The 27,001-nt window shown below is 34.8% G+C and overlaps 1 protein-coding gene across 3 annotated transcripts in view; it reads left to right on the top strand.

Moving 5' to 3' along the window:
* Nucleotides 1–27,001, top strand: part of ATP9B (ATPase phospholipid transporting 9B (putative)) — a 133,653-nt gene that overhangs the window by 73,800 nt on the left and 32,852 nt on the right. For all 3 annotated transcript variants that reach the window (XM_039320457.1, XM_039320460.1, XM_039320458.1), the window contains 3 exons: nt 5,607–5,767; nt 13,401–13,543; nt 24,147–24,259. In XM_039320457.1, coding sequence (XP_039176391.1) covers nt 5,607–5,767; nt 13,401–13,543; nt 24,147–24,259 — 417 coding nt within the window. The remainder of the gene's footprint in view (nt 1–5,606; nt 5,768–13,400; nt 13,544–24,146; nt 24,260–27,001) is intronic.

Here is a 27,001-nt window from a genome sequence, read left to right as displayed (position 1 = left end):
ATGTACTTTTTATATTTTAGTATTAGTTTATTAATGGTCTTTGTTTTGTATGATAGCTGTCATATTCAGTAAAATATTTTGCTTCTGTGCTTCAGAATTGCAAGATATATAATAATTCATTAAATCTTTGGGGATGCTGAGATTGAAATAAGCATGATATTCGATTATAATAAGGTGTATATGTGTGTGTATATATATCTGTGTCATTCAGATTTTTGACAGATGTCTGTCTATATTATTCTTTTTATGACTATATTATATCCATATAATAAACATGCAAATATTTTTTAAAATTGCTTAGATTTAGTGATAATTTCTCTAAATAAAAAGTAGACTATTTAGTTAGAATATGCTTAGTTAGAATGCTTCACTTTTACAGAACAATTTGATATTAGGATCTAATCAATATATTTAAAAGTAAGGGCTGTTGATCTCAGCTTTAATTAGTTCTCAGAAGAAGTTTATATGATTATGCTTTTAAATGGTTTTGTTTTTACATTGGATGGGCTTTTACTAACTTCCCCTTTATTATTTATGTCATCAATTTTTTTTTATTTTCTATTGTTTCTTAATTATCACACTAGCTTTATCATTCAGAAATTAAATCCTTTGCTCATTCAATTATTTGAAATAATTGAATAATTAGAGTACAGATATTTCCTTGTTTAAGCAAAGCAATACCCTACTTACCCCTTATTGTTGGTATAATCCATTCTTTTACTGAAAGTGATTAGCTATTTAAAACTTGGTACATAAATTAAAGAGGATCTAAATGGATATGTGATTGTTGCCATTAGTAGCATTTTAGATTATAGAGGCAATTATTGTGTTCATTATTCTACAACACCCCCTTTACAAAACTATTCTGTTTTGTACAAATTTTCACCAAGAGATTAAAAATGTCCAGTTTCAAACTTCATTTTGTCATCACAGTTGTTTCAAACAACACAAACATTATAGTAAAAATTAAAAAAAATATTCTGCAGGTATTGAAGATTGAAAAAAAATGTACTAGGATTAAATTTGAATTAAATTTAATTTTGATGAAGTAATTTGTTTGTTTTTGATAATTTAATACAGCATCACATGTTTTTGTAACCATTACAAAATTAATTCCTTTTTAGTATGAAATATTTGGATAAATAACAACTTTTACAAATTTAGACAATATGGCATGGTTGCTGTTTGGCATATTAGAAAACTTTGTGTGCACATAATAGAAATGATAAAACCATTAACATAAGTGAATGGAAGAAGTGTTAGTATACATAACCAGTCATGTTAGCTAAGCAGATAAGTATCTCTAAAACCTTTTACATTAATTTTAAAGAGCACAGACCTATTGAATGAGCTCCAAATTTGCATCCAAATCTATCTCCATCAATTAGGGAAGTTTTTATCCTTTTGGCTATCTACATATATGTACTCAGGGACAATGCATAACATTTGGGTCCATAAATGCCATTTCTCAGGAAATTTTGTGTTCTTTTCTGTCAGGTTTTCTGTCTTGGCTTTTACAGTCATTCAGAGCTACAATGCATCAAGAAAAGTGTGAAGTACTGGTTATGCATATTGCAGGACAGTGATTCTTTATTGTATTACCCCCCCCCCCCAAAAAAAACACCCAACTCTAGGCCAGATTAAATCATTCCTTTCACTTTTTAATGGGATTTGGATGAATAGAGTAAAATATGCACTTTGCATTCATTGATAGCATCTTTAGGTTGAGGTAATTGAATCTTTTTTCCCTGACTGAATGAATAATGACTTCATCTGATCCTCAGTGAGGCCTGAAACTTAGACTGCCTTTGTCAAGGCAAAAAGATCAGGGCTTTGAAACATGCTCTACTTCCCTAGCTTAATTTTTCTTCATTTTAATCCAGAAACCTATTTTTCTCAATAATTCAAGCATAAACTATGTAGTAATCGAAGCAGCGGAAATTGTAAGATATTTGTTCTTGTTGTGCTTGCTTTTTAAATGTAGTTGATAAATCAGCCACTGTGATCTTCAGCTGCCGAGTTCTCTGGGGAAGACACTGCCCATAAACAAGAATGAATTCTGAACTTTCCAGAAGTATTTCAATGCTATTCTTATACATTTTTTTTCTCCTTTTGTACTATTATGTCTTCTTACTCTTTTTAAGAAACTAAATTTTCTCTGGTATTTCTGTGTGATATCATCTTGGCTGGATGTAAAAGCGTTATTTAGAACTGCATATTTAAAGCATCAATTGGTGTAACCTGTTCCTGAATTAGTATGAGTTTATGATTTTTGAATTAGAAGTATTTGAATTTTTTTACTTTTGTAAATCCTTTTTAAAAAGGTATTGATTCAACATCAAATATATTAATTCAGGCTAAGATAGTTCAACTGAATCTAATTAATTACATTTGAAACTAATCTATTACACACATTTCACCATAAGCTGTTTTAGAATAACCCAAACCTGAATCAGTATATTTTATTGAAATCATTTAACTCTTACATTAATTATGATTTCTATAATAATCCAGGTGGATATGGAAGGTAATAAAATCTGCTAGGATTGAGTTAAGTTAATTGGGGGCAGGGTTGTAATTTTTGACATTGAATGAAGTTTAAGGTTGGAACCAGGAATAAAAACAATCACTAGAAATATGCTTCTGTATTTTTGGATTTGTATCTCCTTCATGTGGTTTGGGAACCATGAAAGAATAGCAGAAGCAAAGGCGAGCAAGTTCAGTCTGAACTAATTGCATAGGGAATCATAGTATAGATTACTTTTATTACAGGAAAACTGCAATCCATATGTAAGTTGGATTGTGCTTCAGTTTCTTGACTCTCATCCAGTGCACTGGTAGGAATAGGATACAATTAAAAATACCCATTGCTTTACCCAAATTAGTTGAAAAGAAGAATAAAGCTGGTAGTCACCTCCATATCAGCACAACCACATTCCAAAGCAATATTCTCTCTAGAACGTTAATGTAGATACAGCATCCCATAACTCATGCTATAATGTGAAAAGGATAACCATATAATCTCTAATTGGTCTTACAAATATGTTTCCATGTTTTTTATGAATGATAAATTTCAAATTGCTCTAATATTTAACCCTACATCTATTTAAATTCTTGTGGAAGTATAAAGATCTTAGTACCCTGTATTCACTAATATATAAAATATTAGTATAATGATATATACAGTATTTAAAATTGTATTTTCAGGGACTTTTAAAGTTAGGAATTCAAGTAAAAATCATACTATGTATATAAAACAAATTTAAAAATGATGAAATCGTGCCATTATTCTTATCTATTATTCTTGGTTAAATAGACTTGCTCAAACACAGCTATAATTTTTAATAAATGAAAAAGTCTCAAATCAATTTATAAAGACACAAAGAAGCCACATAATATATTATTATCCAAACATTATATATATATAAATTATATATATATATTCATTCAATGATGCAATCTTCGATCTCCGGGAAGAGTATACTCCAGTTATTTATTGTTAAAACAACATTTCAAACAATAAAAACAATTATATACAAGGTTAAAACAACTTAGTCCTCAGAGTGGGGCTTAGGAGGTGGGAAAGTTCTTTTTATCCCCTTGCTGCTCCAACTGCCTACTCATTGCCCTCGTGACAGGGCCACTCTTCCTGATTGCCTGTAACTGCCTTAACTGTTCCACCCTCTCTTTTTTGCACTCCAATTTTGTATTTTTCTGCTCTGTCATCCTTGTGCCGCCTCCTCCTCCCTGCGCTGTTATTACCAACACACTCCTCAATCCCTCCTCTCTACCCAATGCAAGGTGCTTCCTCCGATTCGACACCACGCGAGTCCTGTCACAGAGTTCCTCCTTTTTGTTCTCCTTGTTGGACTGCTGGTCTACCTGCCGTTTTTGCGTTCCATTGCCAGTTCCTATCTCATCTCCCTCCTCCAACTCCCCTCCTCTCCTAACCTGCCAATTCATACACCCTTTTTGTCTTCTGTTGTCCATTCCTGTCATCCTTCCCTTCTCCAATTTTTCCCTTTCCCTAACCTGCCTACTTGTGTACCATTCCTGCCTACACATCATCCTCTCCTATCACTCTTCCCTTCTCCAAATTATCTCTCCTCCTCTTCTGTCGGTCTCCCTGCTGTTCCTGTTTCCCATCCTGCCTTCCTATCAACCTTCCTCTCTCAGGTAGTTTGTCTACCCCCTCAGTCTGCCTATCTCCCTGCTGTTCCTGTCCTGCCCAATCCATTCCTGTCTTTCTTTGCTCCCTTAACACTTCTCCGCCCCCACCCGCCGATCCATCCATGCCTGTATTACATCATTCATTCCCATCACCCCTTCTTTCTCCAATTCTCCTCTATCTCTAACCTGCCCATCCTGCCCTACATCATCCATCTCTGTCAACCCCCCTCTCCAATGTCCATCTTCCCCTCTCCAATGTCCCCCCCCCCGTAATCTGCTGACCTGCCTGTTGTTCATCCATTTCTGTCCAGAAATGGACAGAAATGGATGAACAACCGGCAGGACAGAAACGGATGAACAACAGGCAGGTCAGCAGATTATGGGGGGGACATTGGAGAGGAGAAGATGGACAGCAGTGGAGGAGGGCAAACAGGAACAGCAGGTAGAGCAGCGGACTAGGAAGAGAAAGATATTGAGGAAGAGAACATCGACAGGAATGGTTGATGAAAGGCAGGAGCAATATGTTAATCAACGGGGGGGTTGAAGGAAGGGGGATTGAGCAGGGAGGAGGAGGCGGCACAAGGATGACAGAGTAGAAAAATACAAAATTGGAGTGCAAAAAAGAGAGGGCGGAACAGTTAAGGCAGTTACAGGCAATCAGGAAGAGTGGCCCTGTCACGAGGGCAATGAGTAGGCAGTTGGATCAGCAAGGGGATAAAAAGAACTTTCCCACCCCCTAAGCCCCACTCTGAGGACGCTGGCAGAGGACCAGTGAAAGCTAAGTTGTTTTAACCTTGTATATAACTGTTTTTATTGTTTTAAATGTTGTTTTAACAATAAATAACTGGAGTATACTCTTCCCAGAGATTGAAGATTGCATCATTGAACAAATATGCCCGGGATTCGTATTTTTACAACCATTAAGGATATATATATATAGGTCTTTGGTTATTCGGGGTTTCTCCCGCGTAAAATTGGAAGTGTCTTGGCGATGTTTCGATGAAGTCCCATTCGTCATCTTCAGGCTGGTGTTTTCAGCTTCGTGCTTCGAGGACATACATACATACATACATACATACATATAAATACCTGCGAAAACCTCAGAAAACAAATTATATATATAGGTTTATGACTTATCTCAGCAAAATCAGTATATTCTTCTAATTTAATATAAGCTTCTAATAAGCTATGTTAACAGGAAGCAAACCCACATTCACTAGCACTGATGATGATAGTCTAGTCAGGTAATGAAACATCTGTAAGAAAACAGCCAAACTCAGAGAGCACCAAAGGCTCCATAGTTCGACCTTGAGCTACACATATTCTTCTCTATTCTTGTAATTGTTTATATTTAGATATTTCAAATAAACACAAAATGTAGAAATGATTTAGCTATTTAGCAATATAGTTATTAAATATATATTGCTTCCTTTTAGGTTGGTTTGCTGGATCTTGAATTGAATCAACTGACCAAAGCACTATTCTTGGCTCTAGTTGCACTTTCAGTTGTTATGGTAACCTTGCAAGGATTTGTGGGACCATGGTACCGCAATCTTTTTCGGTTTCTTCTCCTTTTTTCTTATATAATCCCAATCAGGTATGTATAAAATGAAATAAAATACAGATAATTTTTTTTAATGTAGTTACAGTTTTTATTGTGAATAAAATTGATCTTAACAAGAGGGTACTATAGAAGATATATTATGTACCCTGTTAAAGGATCATTGTATAAATCTCCATGCTGTTGTATCTTTTATTTATTTTGCTGGAATAGTTCATCTATACTATACAATATATTTAGTTGCATTAATGTATTTTATAACATAATCTTACCAGAAAATACAATTTCTGAAAAGGTGTATATTTGGAAGGTTTTATTTTGTTTAGATATCTTAATATTTTATTGAATTAAGAATGTCTGTGCTTTACTTTCAGTTACATTTAAAAATGTTTAAAAAGGAATAAAAGATATTATAATTAGAATCTTATGGTTTTCAAAAATAGTTTTTATTTTATTTTATTAGACAATGGTGCTTAATTTTGAATCCTTTTGACTGTTCAGTTTTCTGCTTAATGTGACCTAAAATATGATCAGTTTTCCACATAGTCCCAAAACTAGAAAAAGAGCATCGTTAAACAGTTGTGTGAAAAACATTATATTTGTTCACTTATTTATTGAAGAAAATGATCCAAAGCTACATATTTGTGTGTAGCAAAAGTGAACCTTTGCTTTCATTAACTGGTGTGCCTTCATTGGACAGCAATAACTGCAACTAAAGCTTTCTGATAACTTTTTAAATATTTAATTTCCCATCTTTATTATTTTTATAAATAACTCAAGGTAGCAAACACACCTGTACTCCCACCTCCTCCTATGTTCCCCAGAACACCAAATTTGTGAGTTGCATTGGGCTGATCCAAGGCCACCCAGTTGGCTTTAATGCCTAAGTCAGTACTAGAACTCACAATCTCTTGGTGTCTAGCTTAGTGTCTTAACCACTATACCAATTTGGCTCTCTACATATTTGATCAATCCTGCACATAACGTTAGAGGAATTTGGCTCAATCTTACAGAACAGCTTCAACACAGAACTGCTACAGTACCTCCACAACACTTTTATAGGGTAAAGGACAGGACTTTGATTTAGCAATCCAAAACATTAACTTTCTTCTGCTTTAATCATTCTTTAATCATACAGCTTGTGTATTTGAGGTCATTATCTTGCTGCATGACCCACTTTCTCTCGAGCTTCAGTTCACAGACAGATACCTTAACATTTTCCTGTAAAATTTGTTGGTACGATTCAGATCTTGTAGTTCCATCAATGAAGGCAAGCTGTCCTGATCCACAGGCAACAAACCAACTCCAAATCATAATACTGCCACCACCGTGTTTTATAGATGGAATGAAGTTCTTATGCTGGGATAAAGTGTTTGTCTTTCTCCAGTATAACATTTTTCAATCTGTTTTGGTTTCATCCATTCACAGAACATTCTTCCAGTAGTCTTCTGGTTTATCCACGTGGTTTTTTGCAAACTGTAGGCAGGTAGCAGTGTTATTTTTGGAGTAGTGGTTTTCTCCTTAAATCTCCGCTTTATTGTTCAGTGTTCTTCTGATGGTGGTGTCATGAGTCTGATATTCACCAATGCAAAGCAGGCCTTTAGTACTGCATGCGGTCCATTTCCTAAACATTAACAAAAACAACTTATATGCAGTTGAAGTAGACTGTAAGTAGCTTTTCATACAGAAATTTGATGCCAAGGGAGGAGAACATTATAAACTAAAGATTCCCTGAGTAAACTCCTCATTATTTTCATGTCCAATGAGACCTTTTTGTGATGGCATGGTACATTGGACTATTGGAGAGAGAACAGTATCAGTTATAACAGTCTATTTTGGAATGGATAAAGGCTTTCCCACCTCAAGTGCTGCTGTTTCTTTGTCATCCTAACCTTGTTCCAACCATCCTGTGTCTTAATACATAAGTATTACTACAGCAATGCATAAGATTCAGAAGGACCATAGTGGAAATTATAGATATATTTGCATGAATGTGCTGGACTTTGAAAAGGGAGCTCAGTAGTGACCTAGATTCAAATTGCCACCATGCCACAGACATGCTCATTGGGTGGCTTTGGGCCCGCCATTTTCTCTCAGAATAAACTAATAGGCAGGCTTGTTGTGACAAAATAAGAAACAATCTCTATGCAAAACAGACTTGAGGTCTAAGAAAAAGATACAGTCTAAATCAAGAACAAAGAAATGTGTGCCAGTGTGCTTAAGAAAGTGGTTTTGGGGAGTGTTTGGGTTTAAGCGTACGTATGCAACTGATTAGCTCTGAATTAAATAAATAAATATGGACACGATTGATTTTGAATGTGTAAGAGTTTGTGTGGTTTTTCAAGTACGTGCTTTTAATATTTATGTGTCTTCAATGTTTTAGATCATTTCAATTCCTCTGGCCATTTTTCAATAGATCTAGGCAATTGTTTATATACTCAGGCATTTCTTTACATAACCCCACCTACATTTTGAGCACTGTCATTTACATGCTCCTAAAAGCAAGTCTAGTTTTTAATTGAGGGAAAATTAAGCATCCTTTCTCTAGTCCCAAAACTAAAAGGATAAGAGCCAAGACTATGAGAGGCTCACCTTTTCTTCGCTTGCTCCATTTGGGAAGAAAGAACAAAAACAGCTGCTGCTGCAGCAGGTACACTATCTTAACTTACATATGTGACAGATTCATTATTTATTTAGAGTATTCTAAAATGTTCAGTAACTATTTGTTTTAATGCATATTTGATTATATATTGTTAACAAAGCAAGTGAATAGAGTGCTGTTTGGGGGTTTATATTAATAAATTTAAGAAGGAACTTGATATTTTAACTTTAAGGACCTAGGTCCTCAGTGAGTTTAGAATCTGCTTGATTTCCCTTTAACCCAGGATGGCAATGTTCTGATTATATTTTTCAAGATATATTTATGGTGCATGGCTTTTTTGAGATTGTATCTTACTAGGTAACCTATAGTTGGCATTATTTCATAGATGCCTATTTCAGCTTCATGAATATTTATCAAAATCAAGTTTTGTCTACATTAGAATCTGAAAAATTACTGCTGTTGGAGAATATTTTAAGATTTTTGAGTGATTATTAATTATTGCTACACTAATGTAAAGCTAAACCACATGATCATATGAAGTTGGCAGTTGTTTATATGTAATCAAACATCTACAATCCATCAAATATTGGGCAGCAGCAAGTAAAATGTGAGCAATAAGGCAAGCTTAGTTAGAGATAAATGGTTTTTTATACTTCCCCTGTAATTCTTTTGCTACTACAGGTCAAAAATTCTCCCAAGGAATTTTATTTGGGCTAAAGGCAGCTGGAAATTATTGTGCATGACACTACAAAACTATTCTAAGTAAATCATTGGGTGAAAGGATACTATTAACCCATCAGGAGATCAGCATTCTACAAAGCTGGCAAGGTAGTGACTAACAGGATAACATAACATTATTGTAGGGTCTTTCCAAATGACTTTTTTAGCACAGCTAATTGCACAGTTGTTGCGCATGATCCTGACATGTTTCTCAAGGTTGCGCTTTTTCAGTGATCTCTCATTTTCTCAGTTTGCAAGTTACAGTACTTCATGCTGAGAAAACAATATTTTTCCTCATCTAGTTTAGTTGTAACAACTCTGAAGAGTGACATTATAGTCAGACAATTGTGAGAAATTTATAACAAGCATGATAGTTTACATTCTCATAGCCTGTTCCTGATTTACATGATGTGGAGCCTTTCTGTACTAAGAACTCCCAAGTTCTGTTCATTGGGAAATGATTAGCATAGGGTCATTTATTAATTAGCATTCCAAATTATCATTGGTGACAATTTCTATAACTTAAAAAGAAAATTCGATCAAGGTTTACGTTCAAGAGTCGTTATTTAAAGAATTTCAAGATTACTATTCTCACTGCTATTCTATGTGAACATTAGTCACAAAATTTTTAGTGATGAGGTTTTTTCAATATTTTCAGTTTTTTTAAATATTTTCAATAATTTCAGGAGATTGATTATTTATTTATTTATCAGATTTTTATCCTGCCTTTATTACTGTATAAAAATACCTCTCACATCATTCATGGATAGGTTACTTATTTGATTAAAGAAATTAAATTTACCAAACCCTCTACCACTCCAAACTTCTCTTTTAGATCTTGGGAACAGTTCATATAAGATGTCCAAGTTGAATGAGCAACATTGTTGTTTTGCAGAATGAATCTTAAGAAACAGTGGTTTACATTACATAAACTCTCCTTTCAGTTGAATACCCACAGTGTACAAAATATATACACTATTTAACTATGAGACATAATGATAATGCCTGAAATTCTTAATGATTGCTTTTGCTAGCTTGAAATTTCAATCAGTCTGTATTTGGAGATGTCTGGATTGTTTTCTCTAGTCGGTTCCTATCCAAAGCACAGAAGAAGTTTTGAAGACTGAGAAGAGTGTAGGTAGAAAGAGATTGCTTTCCAGTTATGTATATTTCAGCTTCAGTGCAGTAAATTATAGGGATTCTGGGATTATATAATGAAAGCTTCATAAAAAATTATTTGGAAGGGAAGTTTTGAACTAAAAGACATAAAGATAGACTTTTGCCCAAACGTATTAATACCTATCTCTCTCTGTACTATGATTGAGTACAATCTCATATAAATCAATAAGTAACCAATATGTGGATAGCAATAAAGGACATAGTTGGTAACTCAATTTCAAGTCATAACTGCTCTTTCCCACTGTCAACGTGAGCTCTCAAGGACAGAGCGAAATCAAAGATTACTTACAACCTGCTGATTGATGCTGAAGACATGCACTAGCTTGACCACACCAAAGCACCATACTATCAGAAATGTCTGGATTAAATTTCAACTGGGTAGGTTACTCTAGAAAGGTTTGGTATTTGAGACAAGTACCATATTCTGGATCACTGTGTTCAGCTCCAAGACCTGTTCTCATAGCTTTGGCAGCTCTAAACTCCAGCTATTCCTACCTAATGCGAGGTTGCCCTGCAATAAACTTCTCTCATCTATTACTTGATTGCGGAGAAGAGGGATGATCTTATTTGCATCACCAAAACCTGGTTGGGCCTGTGGGAGGGTCCCCTCTCAGAAATGTGCCCTCCAGATTACAGGTGTAGCACACATTTGCGAATTTGTGTAACCACAATTCCACAGCAGGGATGCCAAAGTGGCTCTTCTAATCTGGAGTCTTAGATAGCCTTTAAAAGTGCTGTCCCGGACATTGAAAGGTGTGAGACCCTCTGTGAAATTAAGCCATATAAATCAGTTGAGACTGCAGAGTAGTGGCTTCCTGCCCAAGCTCCTCAACTATGTGGCCAAGTTTGCAGTGGAGTTCCCCAGGCTAATAGTCCTGGAAGACTTCAGCTTGACTTGTTTGGGCCCATGGTTAGAGATGGCTTAGAGGTTTATGGCCAACATACAACCATGGACATAATCCAACTTCTTGAGTATTCAGCCCACAGTAGAGACCACACATTAAATCTAGTCTTGTAGTATTGGGATCAAGGATCAGGATGTATTAACTTCAGTCCCTTGCCATGGACAGTTGATAGCTTTTTGACTCTGAAGTTTTCCATGTCCACACACCCACCCCCACTGCAGGAAAAGGAGGCTTCTTAGCCTGCCTGGGCCACTGATGGACCCAATTGAATATCAGAAGGAATTTTAAGTTTTTCTAGAAGCTCTAGGGCACAGTTTGATTGAGACTTTGGTTGCAACTTGGAATGAGCATGTGACAAGCACAAACAAAGAAGCAAGTTCACTTTTCCACTCATATTCTGTCTGCAGATAGCCAGCTGGCATCCCTATTTAGTGTCTAGACCCCTTCTGGGTAAGGAGGGGCCAAGGCAACTTTGCAAGGCTGCTTTAAAGCAGGGCTTTTCAACCAGTGGTATGGGTACCACCTGTGGTACATTGGCACCTGGCAGGTGGTATGCGACCATCCTAGAAAAGTGGTAGTGGGGGAGGGGAATGAGCTGAACCCGTGGCAGCACTGCACAAGCCTGAGAGAGAGATGGCTGGAGCTGCAGGGCTGTCAGGGCTCAGCGGAAGCACCAAGATCAGTGCCCCTTTCCAGCTGATTGGCGCTTTTTCAGGGCTGTTAGGGTTCAGCGGAAGCGCCAGGATCAGCGCCAGGCTCCTGGTGCTTCTGATGAGCCCTGAAGAAGCATTGATCAGCTGGAATGTTGCAGCATCTCCAGGGTCTTATGATTTACATTCAGATGCTTGGCAACTGATTCATATTTATGACGGTCCCAGTGTCCCAGGGTCATGTGAAGTGACCAAAACCTGCTGCAACCACCCAGCAGATTGGGGGAATAAAAACCAAACACCCCCCCACCCCATCCCCGCTGCCAATTCTCAACAGAAATGCTCACAACAATGAAAACCTCGGACAGGAGGAAGAGCGCCGCCGGGCAGGCAGGCAGGTGTCTTGCTCGGCTGTGGCTTGGGGGGCACTTTTTTCAGTGCCATTGTAACTTCGAACAGTCACTAAGTGAACTGTTGTAAGTTGAGAACTACCTGTACTTTATCACTTTTTTCCTTTTTTTTTGTCATCAAGTTTTTGACACCTTGCTAGGCGACTGGAGGTACTCGGATGTTGCCATATCCTAAAAGTGGTACAATGGGTGAAAAAGTTGAAAAGCCCTGCTTTAAAGAATATTCTTGTGTCTGTCAAATAAAGTTGTTCAAGTTGAATGTTAACTGGGTAACCTCTATAGAGTTTGTCTGGGAAGAGTTTGAGCCAATTACTCCTGAGAAAATTGACAAGATCCTTGGGGCTGTGTGTTTTGCCAGCTATGTTTTGGACCCATGACCCTTCTGGTTGATCAGACTTCCTGGGAAGTGGCATGCAGTTGGGTTGGAACAATAATTAATGCCTCATTGTGAGAGTGAGTGGTGTTACTTGCCTTGAAGAAAGCAGTGATATGCCCTCTCCTTGTGAGGCTATTCTTGGACTTGACCATGTTGGACAACCTTTGCTCAGTCTCCAACCTTTCCACTTTAGAGATGATTGTTGAGACGGTGGTAGGCACTCAGTTCCAGTCCCTGGATGAAGTGGATTATATGGATCCTTTTCATTCAAGGTTCAGGCCAGATTACAGGACTGATAAAGCATTGGATGATTTTGTGGATGACCTGTAGATGGCTCAAGATGGGGGTGATGCATTCATCCTAGTCCTCCTAGAGCCCTCAGCAATAATCTGTGTAATCAGCCATGGTATTTTTTTAGACCTGCTTCAGGTTTGGGAGTTGGAAAGTACTATTTTGCAACCATATTTAAAAAAAGAACTCACTTTTGAATTTAAAAGATAAAGTGCTTATAGTGAGCATTTTTCCTGTGACAAGTTATGACTTTATCATAAGAGAATAATACGTCATTACAGAAGTCTGTGATTAAGGTGCCAAGTATAAATACTAAATTTAATTAATTATGAGAGGGCATACTTAATAATAAAGGATGGAATAGGTGAACATAATATTGCTGATGTCAAAGAAAAAAAATTAAAGCACAGTTTATGGTTTATAGTCATTCTTAGTGATGAAGTTCCAGTGTCCAAGAACATCTGTGTATTCTTTTTGTTTGTTTTCTATATTCCAATTAAAGTTATTAAATTCAGGAAAGTCTGTTTTCTTTCCAGTTTACGTGTAAATCTAGACATGGGCAAAGCAGCATATGGTTGGATGATTATGAAGGATGTTAATATACCTGGAACAGTTGTCAGGACAAGTACCATACCTGAAGAATTGGGACGCCTAGTATATCTACTAACAGATAAAACAGGTACATCTTGGAACTGTATTTTATGGATGAGTTTTATTCAAAAAATTACTAGTATCAGTATATATTAACCAGTATATCTTGATTAGGTGCTTCAATCTAATTGTCAATTTAGTTCCTCTTAATACTACTGTTTTTGGTACATTTAGGTGATTAACTATGTAAAAAGCACAATATAGAATTTAACCAACCAGAATGTCTCTGTAGATGAAAAACTGCACTATGTGTGCAAATTACAACACTGTGCTCAAAATGAAAGTAATGTGTAGGATTTTAAGCCAAAATTTCTAAGGCTGTTAGTTATCACTATTCTGTATCTAAACTGGTAGAAATAAAGTAGGAGAGATGAGAAAAGTTGCAATGGATATTGTTAAGTATTGGATCCATTAGTATTTACTCATAGTTTCAAAGATTCTTGAAGTATGCCATAGCATATCTAATTTCCCCATTAAAACCTGGTTGCTTAATTTCAAAAGCTATGATTCTTTCAAGCATTTCTATGAATGGTCTCTTCTTACCACATACCATGTGGGGGCTTGCCTATATTGAAAAATTTAAAACAATAAAGTAAGAGCTTACAAGTATCTTAGTGTGGCTCTAGTTTCTCTTGAAATGATTAAGAATTATTTGTAAAGTCTAAAGTGCATTACATTACTAACATAATTGCAAGGTAGTCCTTTGTATGATTGTAAATTGGGTTTGTGTTTCATCAATAAGCTTTTTGACAAGAAGCGTCCATCACTGTGGCTCTCTCATTTGCCACAGCAGAATAGAAAATGAAGTATCCCAATGATTGCATTATAGTTTCCTTATTGTGGGACAAGAAAGCAATGTGGTATAATTAGGTTTGATTGGAGTGCATGTTTCCGGTAAGATCTGAAATTAATGATGTTGCTATAGTGACACATCTGCGGCCACCAGTGCGTGAAACATAAAGTAATTCATTCGACAACAGAAGACATCTGTTAACCGCAAGGATGCAGAGCATATTGACACTGACCAGAAATACTAGACGTTATGTGATAAATGAACAAATGATGCTTAAACAGGAGGACAGATAATTTGTACTTAATCTGCTGGGAGAACTTTAATCTTCTCACTGGCTGCATTTGACAATACCATTGTTTAAAGAACAATGCTGCAGAGAACTCATAAATTTTAAAACTTAAGTCAGGGTGCAGCCTATTAAAGCAATACATTAATTCCTTTGTTAGAGAGTTTTTATCTTCATGTAGAACAAAGCCATTACTAAAAACACCCACTAAAACAACAGGTTCTTTAGGACTCACATTTTAATTATAGCATCCATTACCCAAAGTGCCAGGTTGTTTGGACTTGAATCACATATAAGTTTGACAGAAAGGCGTCATCCATTATTGGGGGGAATGCTGTTTCCAGTGTTTTCCAAGGGCAGCTGAGCATGACATTTCAGTCTCTCTAGGGCATGAAAGTTCCTACAACAAAGAAAAAACAGATACTTGGCAATATTTATTTAATGTTTTTGACATCTAGAATGTGATACTCCAACTTCCCTGCCCTTCCTGACAGCAACCATAGTATTCAATTATAACAAATAAAAACCATCTTCCAAGCACAGTTATTTACTAATGCATATGCGCGCATTTGAGTGCTGTAATTAACATTTTAGCGGCTGTGTGGACCAAATGAGATACTTAACACATGTAATAGTTGAACAGATGCATAGAGTAATGGAATTCATAATCTACTGGGGAAGCCCTGTAATAAGAAATAATGTGTTAACACTGGAGGTTTGTGTTTAAAATTTATCTACGGTTAACATATGTTAAGCATTGCATGGCAAAAAAGGGAATGTCCTTTCATGAAATTAATGCAGATGGTAAGTTTAGTATTTTGGATATCCAAGTAACAGTATTTTCTTATAATTATCTATATTTTGGAATATGTTTGTAATATCAACTTCTTCCATTTATGATAAGAAGAAAATAGGAATCTGGGGTAAAGTTTTCTTTGTCATAATATGCCAATTGTAAAACTCTCATAGAAGAGGCCATTGTATTTTTTGTTTAATTTTAATTTAAAGTTTCTGGTGGCTTCTGAGAGATTTTTAATGTCTTAGTTCTACCCATTGTCATTAAGTAATCTGTTTATATATTTATTAGATTTTTATCCCACCTTTATTATTTCATAAGTAACTCAAGGCAATTAACATACATAACATTCCTTCCTCCTGTTTTCTCCACAAAGCTTGAGGTGAGTGAGAGTGATTGGCCCAAAGTCACCCTGATGGCTTGCCTGGCTAAGGCAGGACTAGAACTCAAGGTCTCCTGATTTCTAACTTGGTGCCTTAACCACTACACCAAACTGGCTTTCAATTTTTTGTTCAGTTTTCTGGAATTGTACTCTAATTTTAGAGTTCAAAACTATTCTATAATGTTTATTCTTGGGCAAAGGGCAACTCAGATTTTTTAAAATATGTTTTTTATTTTTTAATATACATGTTTACTATAATTTCTTTAGCTTATTATCTAGATCAGATATGCTAAACCATATTTTTTGTGGACTTTGGCATGCCTTCTGGTGCAAACACTATCAATCCCTTTACCTTGCTCATCTTTCTTTAGTATTGGATAATGTTGCATATGTTGCCATATTCTTCATCATACTTCCTCCAGGGAGCCCAGAATATATAAAATGTTAGAAGAACATCTTCTGAGGAAGATTCAGCATGCCCCGAGACTTGAGACTTAGACTTGAAATTCTAAAGACTATTTACCTGTTAACTATATTTCTCATTTCATGAGGTATCTAGGGCCACATGACAATGGATTTATCAATGGCAGCAGTATGGCCATATGAGGATCTATTTTGTCAGTATTACTTCTGTCAGTATTACTTCAAGTCCCAAACTTATTCTAATAAAGAGAGGCAGGCTAGGACCAAAATCTGCTGGCCCTTCTGGCAATTCTTCCACATTGATACAATGAAATAATACACAGAGGTCCTTTAGGACTCATTAAAAATCATTACAAATATTTATTAAAGATTCTTATATCAACTGCATTCTCCATTTGAGTGCCATTAAAATGTTTCTTTATATGCATTGGATGAGTGTTTATATTTCCACATATGGAATGATCAAATGGCTAATGCACTTTGCAAGGAACTTCAGTTTTCTTCATTTTTCACTACATTTCAGAGCTGGGAAAATGTTATCCTAATCAAATAAAAAGCTGAGTCAGTTTTACCTTTTAAATTAGTCATAGCAAATTTCAGATCTAATTTTAGGCTACCAGATTTCCCCATCAGGCCATAGAAATCTCAAGGAAACCTAAAGCATTCCTGAAATATTTTATCATAAGTTTCAGGCTTGCCACAAAAACTCGTTATCCTTCTTTTAGCATAGCAACCATGGATTTGGGAGAAAATTTACATTTCTTAGCCACTTCCAATTCACAATTCCATTTTATCTTACTTTCATCAGATCCAGGTCTTCCAACATCTCTATATTTTTCTTACTTTTGTGTTTAATGATATAACTGCAGGCAAAACTATTTAATGCTATATAGAACATATTTGAGAAATAGCAGTCTAGAAATCTCTCTTATTAAAGTTTCTGGAGTTCACTACTTATAAACAAAACTAAAACATTAGTAAAATTCTGAAAAAAGAGCTGTATTTTGGAGTCTACAAGCTGGTGTTTATAAATTTCCCTCTATGTTGAGAAAATCTACATACATTTGCCTCAAGGTGGCAAGATATCAAAAGCCCATTTTTGTCACCACAGGAACAGTTATTCTGAGGAGCTCTTCTTCACAGGCGAGCTATATTTTGTTACTTGAATTATCTAGCAAAAGATTCCTATTCTCTGATTTATTTTCAGTTCCTTTTACCAACTAAATTTATCACTGCTAGCAGTAGGCAAAATGCTTCAAATGCAAAAACATTTTCTGCTCAAAACAGCTGGCTCAAATGAGTTATCCCAACAATTATGGAAATGCCCGAAGCAGCTCTATTTCAGGTGCAATTCTGAGCTTGAATTGGTTCCTAATGGTTGGAATGACCCATTTGGAAACCGACAGTACTATTTCAAACTTGAAATGTGTATGTTTCAGGCTCAAGTAACATTTCAAATTTATTTTGCACATCCTTAGTTTCTGCCTTCCACCCTCCCACCAAAAATTTTTTGGCATTCACATCTGTTGGTGAAATTTGTTTTAAGAGGTAGGTTGGTTGGTTGGTTGATTAGTTGGTTGGTTGGATTAAACCATTTATAGGCTGCCCCTGACATATAAAGATGTCTCACGCCTTATTTTCTAATGAATTGTTTGAAATTGTGGTTTATTAAACTCTATATTTCTCAGTACATGATGACTTTTTAATAGCTTTCACTTCAACTTGATGAGCTTACAAATTACTTACTTTGCACTCTGTCCCAGCACATGATATAACATAGTAATTATTGCTTTTGCTTTTAATTAAGTCAAAACGTTTTTCCCATTTGTTTTTTTTATCCAATGGATGATAACAAGTATACTTTCTATACTTCTTTTTGGAAGTGTTAGCTTTATCTGAGTAGGTTACCATTTTTGTTAAAGTGAATTAAGATGACCAGGGTTAACATTTGTCAACATGTATCCCACTGATTGTTGCTGCCCTGTTGTTGCATATTGGAGGAAAAAAATATTTTCTTGATTTTATTACCTTTTCATAAGGGAAATGGGTCCCTTCCAGAACAGTATATATAAGATAAATATTTCCTTTTGTTCACCCTTCAACAATTTTCAGATTTTACCTTTTACAGGTAATCCTTGACTTATGATCACAATTGCACTTGAACTTCCATCACCAAGCAATGCAGTTGTAAAGTGGCTCTCGCCCAATTTTATGACCTTTTTTACCTCAGTCATTAAACAATTCACCACTGTTGTTAAACAAATAACATAGTTGTTAAGCAAATCTGGCTTCTCTCATTGTCTTTGCTTTTAGAAGCCTACTAGGAAGGTTGCTAATGGTGATCATGTGCCCCTGAGATGTTGCAACTGTTGCAAATCTGTGCCAGTTGCCAAGCATTCAAATTTTGATGATATGATTGTAGGGACACTGTGACTGTCCTAAGTGCAAGAACCAGATGTAAGCCACTTTTTCGGTGTCATTGTAAGTTTGAATGATTATTAAACTAAACGAGAACTATATATGACTGGAAGAGTATTTCCTTTGTCTGTTGAACCATATTACCAGATCCTATACTGCTTAATATAATTAACCCCAGTACTACTGCTACAGGTTTACTTCAATCTAGAGACAGTCATGAATTCAGCAAAGGTAAATGAAATATGAGCAACCACAGTCCTATAGACCTGGATTGGATCTCTAGCCATAAGCAACCACAGGAGGCAAGAGAGGTAAATGGCAAAATGTCCATTGCAATTTATTATGCAAATCACCTGACTGGAGAAGACATTAGTAAAAAAAATCATTTGCATTTTGACTTTGCAACACACATTTTGTCATTTTTTTCTGTCACTGAGATGCCAGATACCAGATACATATTTCCTCAGCTTTTATTGACCTGTTTTGACCAGATACTTATACACACAAAAGGTGATGGAACACAACTTTTACAAATTCCGTGATATAAAAATAAAAGCTATAGAATCATATATTCCATAATAGATCTTTTTATTTTAACAAAACTATTTTCACTATTATTAAAATCCAAGTCAAATTTTCATAGAGTCTCAATTATAACCCATAACTGTTTCAGATTGAGCATAATTCAATATATGGGCAAATAGCAGAAAAATGAAGTCCTTTATATAAGAATTTATTAATCATTAACATATTAGGTAAGGACTAGAATACTAATAACCCTTGGCTTAGTAAAAGCATTTTCATAATAATAAAAAGTGCATTTTTATAGTGCCTGACTCTGAGATATTGGTTTTTGGAAGAATACCATTTATTGTTGTATTATGGGTAAAATCTGTCTTGATTGCCTTTAACCAGATTAGAAATTCTTTTTATTACAATGTTGCTTCTACCAAATTCTTACTATACTAATATGTATAGTATATGGAGATGAAGAAAAATAAATAGATACTTATTTGTAACTTTTATTTTCAACTAATTTCAAGTAATTATGACATATATTCCTCCTTCCCTATTGCAGCTGTTCCATTTCATCTGCAACCCAACCAGAAGAAATACTGTGTGGGTTGGTATTTGCCCTGCTCTTTGAAGCATAAACATAAGAAATATTTTTCTTCTCAAAGTTTATACAATTTTTCCCAAACTACAACAGACATTGAATGAATTAATTCTCAAAAATGTTAACATTTGTGATAGGAAGGGAGTGGAAAGGATTCTTGAGTTAAGACAATTAGTATTTGGCACTGATGATTTTCCTAAAGGAGATCAATCTTGACTGTTCTTTGGAAGGACAGATGCTAAAGCTGAAGCTCAAATACTTTGGCCAACAAATGAAAAGAGAGGACTCTGATGTTGGGAAAGATTGAAGGCCAAAGAAAAAGGAGATAGCAGAGGATGAGATGGTTATATTATGTTATTGACACAATGAGCATGAATTTGGGCAAACTCTGGGAGACAGTGGAGGGTGGGGGCCTTGGCATGCTATGGTCCATGCGGTTGTGAAGAATTGGACACGACTTAGTTACTCAACAACAACTGATAATTTTTTTTAAAAAAAAGACTCAAGCAGAGTTAGCTCAGTTGACACATCCATTCCCATGGACAAAAAATACTGTTTGTCCTGGAATTAGAAAAAGTAGATTAGGCAATTGTGTTAGACTGTACTTTTAGATATCTATATAGTTTGGCTTTTTCTTAATAGTCCTTTTCAGTGAGTTTCATTATTTTAACGTGAAATTAAATAATATTACTACCGATATGCAATCTGCTCTGCCCGTTGATGCTTCTTTCTTTAAGCATGATGTATATCTTGAGCCTAACTGTGTCCTGTTCTACCCAAACACAAGGATAATTATGCCCAATTTAAAAGAGTAGAACCCCCAAGTAAAACAGATGTTGGAATTATTACATCAGGAGGACATCCATTGGAACTTTGGGGTGGGATCTGACCTTGGAAAAAGTCTAGGTTTACCAGAAATAATAATAAAAAAGAGATGGTGTGTGAACCAAAGCTGCTGTTTTTGCCTTCTTCAACCCTAAAATAATAATATTTCCCCTTTGATTTAATATAAAGCCCTCCCTTGATTTTAAATACTGTTTTAAATGTTAAACTTTGTTCCACTGAGAAATTCAGCCCATTTCTGAAAAGTATATTTGAATTCAAACACATTCTGTGTTTTTAACCTGTAATCTTTTTTCAGTTCTGAAATCTTCATATCACTGATTATGAGACACCATTTATGCTTTCTAAGGAGGTTGGATGTACATGTTAGAACAGGTCTATTTAATGATAATAAGTTCACAAATCTAAAGATAGTATGGTAACTATAAAGATAATAGTGTATTCTAGGGAGTGGTAAAAAATGAGAGTAATTTTAATATCCCCATTGTCCAAAAAAGAGGATTTAACCTTTTCTCTTAATTATTATGTATATAAACTTGCTTGACTGAATTAACAAATGAATCTATCCATTGATGATTTCTTGACTCTGCCTTATCATCACACCCTATATCATCCACTCTTCAATTAAAGCTTTCTTGGAATCAAGGATGTCACCGTTGACAGTGGTGAACATAATGTCACTCCTTGACTGACACCCTATAGTTTTCTTACAGATCAGAAGTAATCACTAAAAACATATTATTTGTGTTGATTCTGAAATCCAAGGTTTGGCACCAATTAACAGGCTAAATTTATTGAAATGGGAAGTAGTTACAATTTTCAGTTGTCTGCTAGAGGTAGCATGCTATCTGCTTTACCACATGATTTTTAAAAAAAACATGTTTCCCCTAGTAGTAGTTCATTTTTTTTCTAAAGCAATATGATTCATAACTAAATAACTTTTTTCTGCAGTTCTTGTTAATATTCACAAGAGATGATTAATATTGACAGTATTGAAAGGCTAGAAATGAGGTGCATAAGCATGCTTAAAGAGAAATATATGTCCCGTTTTAAAGAAAACTATGAAGAGTGGCATGGAAGTCAACTAAAAAATAGTTGAAAAAGCTTCTATTAGAACAAAGACCGTTTCTTAAATAGAAGGAATGCTTGCCATCATGCCATGTCATATCATGTTACATGCCAGTCATTAAAACTGAATGTCTTAACATTTCAATCATTTGCAAATCCTTTCAATAAAATATTGGTACTATCTTACATTCCTTAGAGGATTACAGTATAACTGCAGTGAACAAAGTAAAACTGTTCTATTTCCTTCTGTATAGATTGTCAGTTAAACTGAAAAAAGATGAAAGTTTTAAAGTAAGCAAAAAAGAAGTTTGAGCAATAAAGGTTAAAGTATTTTTTTAAAAAAACAAAAAACAAATGTATTAACTGTGAATTGCTAATTTAATAAAATAGCTATATATGTTGATCTAAAGTCATGGTTTTCATTATTTTATTTTATTAGTATTACTAATAATATCTTATTAATATTAGTAATAATTAGTAAGGAATTACTAAATGTGATTCCTAGTATTACTCGGATAAACTAGAAATGCTAGACTTCTATATCTGATGGTTAGTACTCATGCAGGTTAATATAAGGCAGTGTTTCCCAAACTTGACAATTTTAAGGATGAGGACTTCAACTCCCAGAATTCCACAGCCAGCAACGCTGGCTGTGGAATTCTGGGAGTTGAAGTCCACATGTCTTAAAATTGTCAAGTTTGGGAAACACTGATATAAGGGACAGTGTGCCTTTCAGTGTTAATATTGGGAGAGTAGAAGGTATGATCACATTTCCCACTATTTCCTACTATTTTTGTAGACTTATTGTAACAACTAGAGTACCAAAATAGTATTAGTAGCTAGGTTTTGGTCTGGTGTAGCATGTTGGCTCTTATATTCCTTACCAGGGATACTCTAGTAACAGAAACAAAAAAAAAATAATTGTCCCGACTAGGTGATTTTACATTCAAAATTGAAATAGACATCCTCAATATTGCTGATCATATAGTAGCAATGTGCAAAATGTTTTGAATGTAGTCTGTATTACATTCAAAATACCCCTCTTTGTGTGCAAATAAATTTTAAAATGTGAAATAGTAAGAAACAGATTTCTTTGATCATTTGGGGAGAGTTTATCATTTGAAATCAGTTAAATTTAAGTTTAAAACATTCTTGAGCTCCAGGCATTTATTGAATTATTGAAACAGTCCATTTTAGCCTCCAGCCATTTCAAATTTGAAATGATTGAAGTTAAAATTATATTGCGCATCCTTGTGTACTTAGTAAAATCTTGATTCTCCAAACATTTATTCAGCAAATGAAAAGACAGAATTTGGATGCAACAGGCAGAATTTTAGTTTTGCATTTCAAATCAGGACAAGTTGTATTATGTGCATCAATTTATATAATTAAAATTATGCAATAGAAATATTTTTATATATTTATATCAGCATTCATTATATGCATAATTATGTAATTAGCATTTGGGCATTCTTGATGTTGGTTCGTGTCATTTGTATAATTTTATTTAATGGAAATTCAGAGGGGAGATTTTCTTTTTTATTGAAATGTGATTCACATTCATATTTTCTAACATGGCAAATGAACATGCCTTGTTAAGCCACCTTTCAATTGTTAAACATCTACAATGTTAAGCAATTATTTTTTTAACTACTACGATTAAATAAATAAGTTCCTTGTTTTTAAGCTTGAGGTTTGATCCCATGAATAAGTACAGTAACCACATCTCTGGGAAGCATTTAATTCTTTTTTTAGTAATGATGCTTATCTCCCCAATTTCATGCCCAAAGAGTATCACTTTGTCACATGACTACCACAAATGAAGTAAAGATATGAAAAGCTGTTTCATTTCTGGAAATTCGGGGTTAAAGGACAATAGCCAAATCGGTTGTTAAATTGTGATTTTATTTCAGTCTGTGTTATCAATAGTATGTCAAGTTGCATATTATTCTGCGGCATTCTAAAAAGCAAAAATAGTATCTCTACAATCATCTTTATTTACAAGAATGCTTCTGGGTTCCATGTAAGCATTCATTATTTGGAAGTATGCTTACATGGAAAGGGGAAAAAATAGGGCATGCTGGATTGGTAGAAAGAAAACAATCTGGGTGGGATTAATTTTATATTCCTGTGTGCTGATAAGTGAATGTTTTGTGACTAGTCATACCCATTATGGCAACTATCTGGGGAGAACCCCAGGATCAACTTTCAAAATTTCCCTACTTGCCCAAAAGAATTCTGTGGTATATTAGTATAGTACATATGGTCAGAAATGTACAGACCATTAGAGATCTTTGCTTTTTAGTGTAACCCCTTTGAGAATGCTAGCGCTTGATTCTATATTCCAAAAATGACCCTAATTCCACAATCTTTTTATATATATTTGGATTATGCAGTATATCTTAAATATAAAGTAGGCCAAATGGATTTATTATAACTTACAACACAAATAATATTGTCATCATGAAACTTATAGTTTGCATTTATTCAATGTTTGTACTGCAGGCACACTGACCCAGAATGAGATGATATTTAAGCGCCTCCACCTAGGTACTGTTTCATATGGAACAGACACAATGGATGAAATTCAAAATCATATTATCAATTCATATTCCCAGGTATTTAGTTTTCATTCTTACTTTCCTTACTTACTATAAGTTATGTTTTTAAAAAAGCCCAATACAAGAAAAGCTAGAGTACAGGAAGACCTTGACTTACAAATTTGTTTAGCAACCATTTGAAATTACAGTGGCATTGAAAAAAGTGACTTACCGCCAGTCCTTGCACTTGCAATTGGCATACCACAAAATTCAGGTGCTTGGCAACTGGCATGCATTTATGACAACTGCAGCATTCTGTACATGGGCACATGTGGCCTTCCCAGATGGTTTCTGACAAGCAGAGTTAATCAGGGAAGCCAGATTCACTTAAGGACCATGTGATTCCCTTAACAAATGCAACAAAATTTAACACAACTCACTTAAGAACCGCCTTTCCTAGCAATGTAAATTCTGGTTCCAACTGTGGTTGTAAGACGAGGACTACCTTATACTGTAAAATAATATCAGTGCAATTGATATTTATTTATTTTTTAAATTATACTTTTGATTACATGATGACAAATATTTCAAATCCATGTGAAATTACCTACATGGAAGACTTAACTTGGATTAGTTCTCAGAGATAAAATTTCAGGTTCAGATTTGAATAGTTGAAGGATACAAGAATAACAAAATTGCCTCAGACAGAATAGGACTGCATAAGAATTACATAATTCTGCATAAATCATTTTGTCTGTTTTCACTATAAAGATCTGCAAAGAGGCTGTGCCTCTTGGAAAACAACCAGTGGCAACAGCTCGTATATTTGTGCCTTATCACATTTTTTTGTCAGTCTGAACTGATATGTTATTAATCAGAGGTCATCAAATGGAGTTTATATAGTCAGCTTTGTCTCAAATGGAGCTTATATAGTCAACTTTGCCTCAGTATGTTCTTGCATCTGAGTGACACGAAATGTTCAATAAGCCCTGCACTTGTGTCATTTAAATGTCTACTATTTGCATGGACAAGATAGAAACCAAGCAATAAAGCGAAGCAGGGCAAAAGAGATCTCTCCAAAAGAATGTATTATATCATATGGCAACATGGATGGAGCTGTTCATTGTAAGACCTGCTTCATCTTCATAGTCTATGTGTCCATCATGTACTACCATTTATCAAAGTATAGTAAACAACATTGTTTCAAGATATCTTTTTCTTGAAATAAGTTATGTAAATTTAAAACTCTTTTGTAAAAATATTAATATATTTTTAGCGTGAATCTGATACTAAATAAATATATACCAACTTAACAATAAATGCAGTATGGGATATAAAGTATAATTTCTCATGTTTTTCCCTTCTTACTGAAATCCGTTACATAGATTATTGCTATGAATAACTTGTTTCTTACCTTTTACTCATAATAATACTGGTAAGTGTGGGGAAAAGCTAAGATACTATGTTTTATGCAGAATACTGAATTAACTTTCAAAATATTTAAATTAAAGACCTCTCAGCTTATAGCCCATGATTTTCATCACAACTGTAATACATCAGCTACATGATGTTTTAATAGTTTTAATGATGTCTACCACACATTGCCTCTTGCTCTGCTTATTTTACTGAACTACAGCTTCCAGAATTAAAACAAAAAACAAATGTTGCCCAATGCAGAAGCTTATATAAGGATATTAATAAGCCAAAATTATTAAAAAAATAATTATGAATGGGTTAGCATTTGCATTCTGTTCAACACATCTACATATGAAAGACCAGTTGCTTATGTTGAGCTGCAATGTGATTAGTAATATGATTCAACACTTAAAATATTTTTAACACTTTTATATAATAATTTCCCCCAGCTTTTTTAGATCACAATGTATCAGTTACAAAACTATGCAAGTATAAGTGACAAAGAGAAGCCACATTAATGGAGAATGAAGTACAAAATCTATTTAATTTATATAATACACTCCCATTATAAACCTAACACTTTCAAGTGAGAATACCACATTAGAGTGATACTAAATAGTAAAGCATTTTAAAAGGAGAGATAATTTTCTGCACTTAAGTAAATTATTTTATTAAATATCCCAATAATAAATTCATTTTTACCACTTGTTATAAATTAGGGGAAAATAAGCTTCCATAAAAATAAATAGCTGCTTAATAGTTGCTTCAAAAGTAACTGTTGTGCATTTATTTACTTAAGCAATAACTATTAATGCAGCCAGTTATACAGTGGTTCTTGTATGGTATTGATTTTTCTCCCTTGTATGTGTTCAGTTTTATTAAGATGACAATAGTCAAGTAGGTCCCCTCTACTAAAGCACACAAATCTATTATAACCTGATTATATTTCCCCACTGGAAGCATTTTGTGATAGAGGGCATAATCTTTAATGGAATTTGTGTGAAATTAAATTACACAAGCATCAATAAACATAACATAATTCAGAAGGAGTAAATCTGCTTAATTTATTAGTAGTTGCAATGGCATCAGTGTTAGTAGATTGCAAAAGCAAAGATTTAAAGCAATAACTGAACAAAAATGCCAGATGATCAGAAACTTAAATCTTTTATTAGACTGCACTGTACCGTATATGCCGGCGTACAAGGCGACCCGGCGTATAAGACGACCCCCGTCTTTATCGCCGAGCTGCATTCCTAGAAATTTGTCTTATACGCCGGAAACTACCAGTATTTCCGGCATATAAGATGACTCGGCGTATAAGACGACCCCCGTCTTTGGCGCCGATTTCAGCGCTCGCGGAAGTCGCCTTACACGCCGGCATATACGGTAATTTGAGGGCTAAAA

Source organism: Crotalus tigris, unplaced genomic scaffold (genome assembly GCF_016545835.1).
Source record: "Crotalus tigris isolate CLP2741 ecotype Arizona unplaced genomic scaffold, ASM1654583v1 scf7180000023638.494280, whole genome shotgun sequence".
In the NCBI taxonomy this organism is placed as follows: Eukaryota; Metazoa; Chordata; class Lepidosauria; order Squamata; family Viperidae; genus Crotalus; species Crotalus tigris.
The sequence above is the reverse complement of the archived record's forward strand: the minus strand, read 5'-3'. Positions and strand labels throughout refer to the sequence as shown.